The following is a 4,994-nucleotide window of genomic DNA, read 5'->3' as shown; positions in this document are numbered from 1 at the left end:
AAGCTTTTCTGATGCATTTATGGAACTCTTATCGCAACAACAATTTCAATGGAGAAGTATGAATTTTCTTTTATAATTTTATTCTATTTAAGTAGTTCTATTTAATGTCTTATTTTGCATCATTCTTTTATTAGTCAATTGATAATTTGATATTTATGCTGATGCTATTTACTATATTTTTGTATATCTTAATTCACAAACTGAGGAGGTGATGAATCTGAAAGTGATTAGTGTTGCATTTGAGAAGGGGAGAGTGATGTGAATGACAACCATAATCTCTTGTCGCCGTTCATCTTCCACCTCTCTCATACATCTCTTTGTTGCCGCTTGTTGCACCTCATCTCCTCGCCAGCTTCGCCGCTGCAAACAATGTCACTGTTGTTGCCTTGAACGAGTTCTGCAATTTGGTTGCGCCTTCTCTGTCACTTCCAATAGGTATCTATTTCATCTTCTTCTTTTGATTTTTCTTCTCACTACATACTTTTATATCTATTTTATGATCTAGTAGGAAAAAAAAGTGTGTGTTTTACTTAGATATGGGGCAGTGGTGTTGTCATTCAGTTTATTTTATGCTGCACTGATTTGAGATTGAACCAGATACGTGAATGTCTACTCTGTTATTTGTAGGGATGCAAATACTGTATCTGATGCTGTAGAGTTTGTACTCCAAAATTTCACAGAAATGAACAAACTTTGGGTGCCGATGCAACATCAGGTTGGTTAAATTACCTGCAGAGTGTTTCTGCTCTCATGTTTGGACATGCATGTCGTCACAATAGTTGCATGTCATGAGGGCATGATTTCTGGTCACGCAGGTTTAGTAATGCATGTGAATCATTCATACTCTTAGCTGACCCTGAGTTGAGGCTTGCTGTCGGGCTTTCTGGTCTGCAGGGGCCTGTCCAGGAGAAGGAGAAACGGGAGAAAGAAAGAGTGAGCTGCGCGATCTTGTAATATCTGAAGCCTGTAACTGGTTTACTTGGCTGCAATGGGATTGTTTACATGATCAAATGTTTATAGAAGGTTTTGCTTGCTTCTTTATCCTTATTTGTTAGGTTGGGAAGAATCTCCATGTTCTCAGTCAGATAGAGGGTGTTGATCTTGATATGTACAAAGATATTGTGCTTCCCAGAGTATTAGAGCAGGTCTTATTTGTTGCTTTGTTATTTCTATTTTGTTTGTCAAAGACATTATTCACTTTTTAACTGAATCTTTCTTTTTCCCTTGTGCTTGATTATCTTTGACAGGTTGTAAATTGCAAAGATGAGTTGGCCTAGTTTTACTTGATGGATTGCATAATTCAAGTCTTCCCTGATGAGTATCACTTGCAAACTCTTGATGTATTGTTGGGTTCATGCCCTCTGCTTCAGGTTAGTGAACTTGGTTAAACACGAGGTTTTGTTCAATAAATAGAGTTGCAAAGAAGCTCCAAAAAAGTATCAGCAAGATGATTACCAATAGAAAGATGTGACAAAACAGCTACAAAATAACATGTGGACCCTCAATTTTTTAAAAACTGCTGCAGATATTTCTGTAAGTCGATGCTGTTCAACTTGTAACTTGGGGAGTAGCTCATTTGGCATCTCCAAAATTTTACTTAATAATGTGATATGCAACAAATGGAAGCCAACCTAGTGATATTCTTAATGCATTTATTTGCAAATTATCTTACAGCCAATAAAATATTTTGCATCATATTCTATTTTCAGGATTTTGTTTTGCAGGTCTACAGAACTCAAAAATACCAGTTAACTTGTTTTAGTAAATTAGCATATGCCTTTTCTGAGTGCTAGTTGTTACCTTTTATCTTGAGCACTAACCCCTTTAGGGAAGCATCATACATTACCTGTATATTTTGGTAAAATCTGCACTCATTAAGGATCTGTATTCTGAAATTGACAGGCTGAAGCAAGGTTGTTGACTGTTTTAGATTAACATTATTTCTGTTTTTATGTCACTTCCTCCCTCTTTCAAGAGATCAAATAGCATGTTGATCAACTATTTTTCATTGGTGTTTAATATGAAAACAATGTATCTTTTATTTATCCTTTGCAGAGGTATATGCTGCAAGAGAGAAGAACAGAATCTATATACCACGTGATCGTTATCTTAGTGAAGAAGCAGAGAAGAAGGTTATTTTACCTGTGTTCTTAATATAAATTGAAATTAGTCACACTTATGAGAAATTTGATAGTTTTTAATCTATTTGTCTCAATAGGCCATGGCTGAAAAGATAGAACGCATGGAACTAGAGGCAGACTCTAAAGATAAGGTATATGCTGTCCTATATTTTTGCAATATAGTCATTAAAATTTCTTGGTTTTTGAAACATGCCTTATAACTTGCAAGCAGCTTATAAGTGAAGGTTCCTACGATTTAGATACAGTATGGTTCTTCTTTCTTCTTTTTTCCCTGCTAGCTAAGCTTCCTTCTTCTTCTTCATTGGACCATCCATCAACGACTTGTATCTTAATTATAATCTCTTTCTCCGTCTGGTGAGCTCTCCTTCTCCATCTCAAGCTTGTTAACTTTTTTTCATCAATTCATTTTCCTCAAATGTCAGTCTAGGTCTGAATCCGTGGGAATGTGCATTGTGGTTAGAGGTGATGCTTAATTAAAGTTGCTCTTATTTTCGGTGATGTTAATCAAAGTTAATTTAGCTGTAGATGTAATGGGCTTTGAATTGAATTCGAATCCAAGGGAGAATTAGCGTTGTTGTTGGGGAATACTGACAATGGGTTCTTGTATGGCTGCAAATTCATGGTTATGCTTGACTGTGTTGAACTTCGTCAAACTGAGTTGTCTGCTACACGAAATTGGGGATCCATTGATGCTTGTAAATTTGGATTGTGGTGTGTTATTGATCATTAGTGATTCACCTGGATAATTTGCAAATTTGTATTTTGTTCATATTTTTTGTTTTCCGAAGACCTCGTCTATTCTATCATTGATCTTTTTGTTTTTACTAACAAATAATCTTTGTTGGTTTTCTTTTTACTTCTTCTCTCAAAAGGTAATACTGAAAACCCAAAGAAACCCGTGAAGAATTATTCGTTGCACAAACGAATATGGCTGATGTAACTCCAAGCTCAGTGGTGGTATGCATTACTTTTCGTTTCCTCTTAGCATCTGCAACCAGATGGTGTGAACTTTTTATTTTTGCAATCAATTTTTTGATGTGTTGTGTAGAGCCCTGGTAGCACATTCGATTTGGGAGCGTTTGTTGGAGACTTAAATGTTGAAGACGATCTAGGAAGGTTAGATTATGTTTCTTGTGGCATTATGAATGTAGGAATTAAGCAGTCAACAAGAATACTTGAAGCTGAAGGCACGTTATGAAGCCCTACAAAGGTCCCAGAGGTATATATACATATATTTATATTGAATTGAATTGATGCTCTGTATGTTGATGGAATCCTTTAACATGGTGTATATGTTATTAGAAACCTGATGGGAGAAGATCTTGGCCCTCTAAGCAGCAAAGAGCTGGAGTCACTAGAAAGGCAGCTAGATTCGTCGTTGAAGCTAATCAGATCCACAAGGGTATGTAATCTCACTCATGCGTTTCACTGTATGTTCAATGAAGATAGTCATTACTCATTATTAATATTGCAATTGTGGTTTTCTGTACAGACCCAATTCATGCTGGATCAGCTATCGGAACTTCAATGTAAGGTAGTATGTGATCCATTTTGCTTGCATGGTGTGTTTAATTGGCTGTTCGGTGTACAAGACTAGATAAGTAGGCATAATACTATTTTTTTTTCAATGAATAATATATGTCATTGTCATGTTACACGTGTGTTGTTAACTATTGACTTGATTTTGTTTCATCTTCTAGACGTTTTCTCAACTTCAGGAAGAGGAAAGCTCCCTGCTCCAGGAAAAAATATATTTAACAAAGGTATCAACGTGATTTATCTTTTTCCTCCATTAAGAAAAGTGATCTTTCTGTTTTCGGGCAACTGGCTTGTGTGCTAAGTGCTTCTTTTTCTATTCTAATATAACTCCCTAAGTGTTAAGTGCTAAGAATATATATATATATATATTAATGAATAAATTTTTTAATATCTAGTCCCCTTTGTGAGACTGTTGGTTTAGTTTTTAATTCTTCAAAATGCTGGTAGTTTGCTATTTATTTGAGCAACTATTTATTTTTAACGTTCAATTTTCTTTTGCAGGTAATATTTATTTACAAGGACATGAACAATGAAAATGTTGAAATAATCTGTAGCAAATTTGTTGAGCATCTCTAGAAAAATTTCCAATGTAATAGAACTAATAATATTTCTTAGTTTCATACATTGTATAGGAGTTATTATTTTTTATTTGTAATACTAAAAAATCATATATTATGTTTAATACTTTGAGTTATATAATATTTTGTCTATGGATTATGATTTTGTTATTGTTGAATTTTAATAAAAAAATTATTTATTTAGCAAGATAAAAATAATAGTAAAAACTGCATTTTTAAAAGATAAAAAGATATCATTTTTATCCGGTAAAAACGGCAGTTAAAAAATGTCATTTTAAACGAAAAGGATGCCATTAAACCTTGGTAAAAACGGCGTTTAGAAATGTCATTTTAAACGAAAAGGATGCCATTAAATACAGGTAAAAACGGCGGTTATAAACGCCATTTTTAACGAGAAGGATGCCATTAAACCCAGGTAAAAACGGCGGTTACAAATGCCATTTTAAACGAGGAGGATGCCATTAAACCCAGGTAAAAACGGCGGTTAAAAACCGCCATTTTAAACAACAACAAAACCGCCGTTTTATTTGGTTAAAATGGCGGTTAAAAACCGCCATTTTAACCGCCAAAAAACCGTCGTAATAACCAGAATGGCGCCCAGAATTCCGGCGTTTTTTGGAGGCGCCATTTTCGGCAATAATGGCGGTTGTAACCGCCGTAATTACCTTAAAAAACCGCCATTTCAGGATCCTCTGCTGCTGCTAGGGGTGGAAACAGGCCAGGCCAGGCCAAGCTT

The 4,994-nt window shown here is 35.1% G+C and overlaps 1 protein-coding gene and 1 long non-coding RNA gene across 3 annotated transcripts; both read left to right on the top strand.

The window, feature by feature from the left end:
- The first annotated feature begins 931 nt into the window (after positions 1-931).
- Positions 932-1,274, top strand: LOC148563231 (uncharacterized). The gene is made up of 3 exons (XR_015883706.1): positions 932-950; positions 1,056-1,145; positions 1,248-1,274. It is a non-coding gene; the product is annotated as an uncharacterized LOC148563231 (long non-coding RNA).
- An 11-nt stretch (positions 1,275-1,285) lies between these two features.
- On the top strand, positions 1,286-4,315 carry LOC110271696 (MADS-box transcription factor 1-like). Of its 2 annotated transcripts, none has more exons than XM_088488861.1 (9): positions 1,286-1,370; positions 2,056-2,132; positions 2,219-2,495; positions 3,014-3,098; positions 3,190-3,360; positions 3,444-3,543; positions 3,634-3,675; positions 3,842-3,904; positions 4,182-4,315. In XM_088488861.1, exons 6-9 carry the CDS (start codon positions 3,451-3,453, stop codon positions 4,254-4,256), a joined length of 273 nt encoding a protein of 90 aa, XP_088344987.1. In that variant the 5' UTR covers positions 1,286-1,370; positions 2,056-2,132; positions 2,219-2,495; positions 3,014-3,098; positions 3,190-3,360; positions 3,444-3,450; the 3' UTR covers positions 4,257-4,315. The 2 variants fall into 2 exon arrangements, with proteins under 2 accessions (XP_088344987.1, XP_088344986.1); XM_088488860.1 differs by lacking the exon at positions 1,286-1,370 and adding an exon at positions 1,849-1,913.
- The last annotated feature ends 679 nt before the right edge of the window (positions 4,316-4,994 follow it).

This window comes from Arachis ipaensis, chromosome B5 (genome assembly GCF_059453495.1).
Source record: "Arachis ipaensis isolate K30076 ecotype BB chromosome B5, ASM5945349v1, whole genome shotgun sequence".
In the NCBI taxonomy this organism is placed as follows: domain Eukaryota; kingdom Viridiplantae; phylum Streptophyta; class Magnoliopsida; order Fabales; family Fabaceae; genus Arachis; species Arachis ipaensis.
Note: the sequence above shows the minus strand (reverse complement) of the source record. Positions and strands in the feature narration are given on the sequence as shown.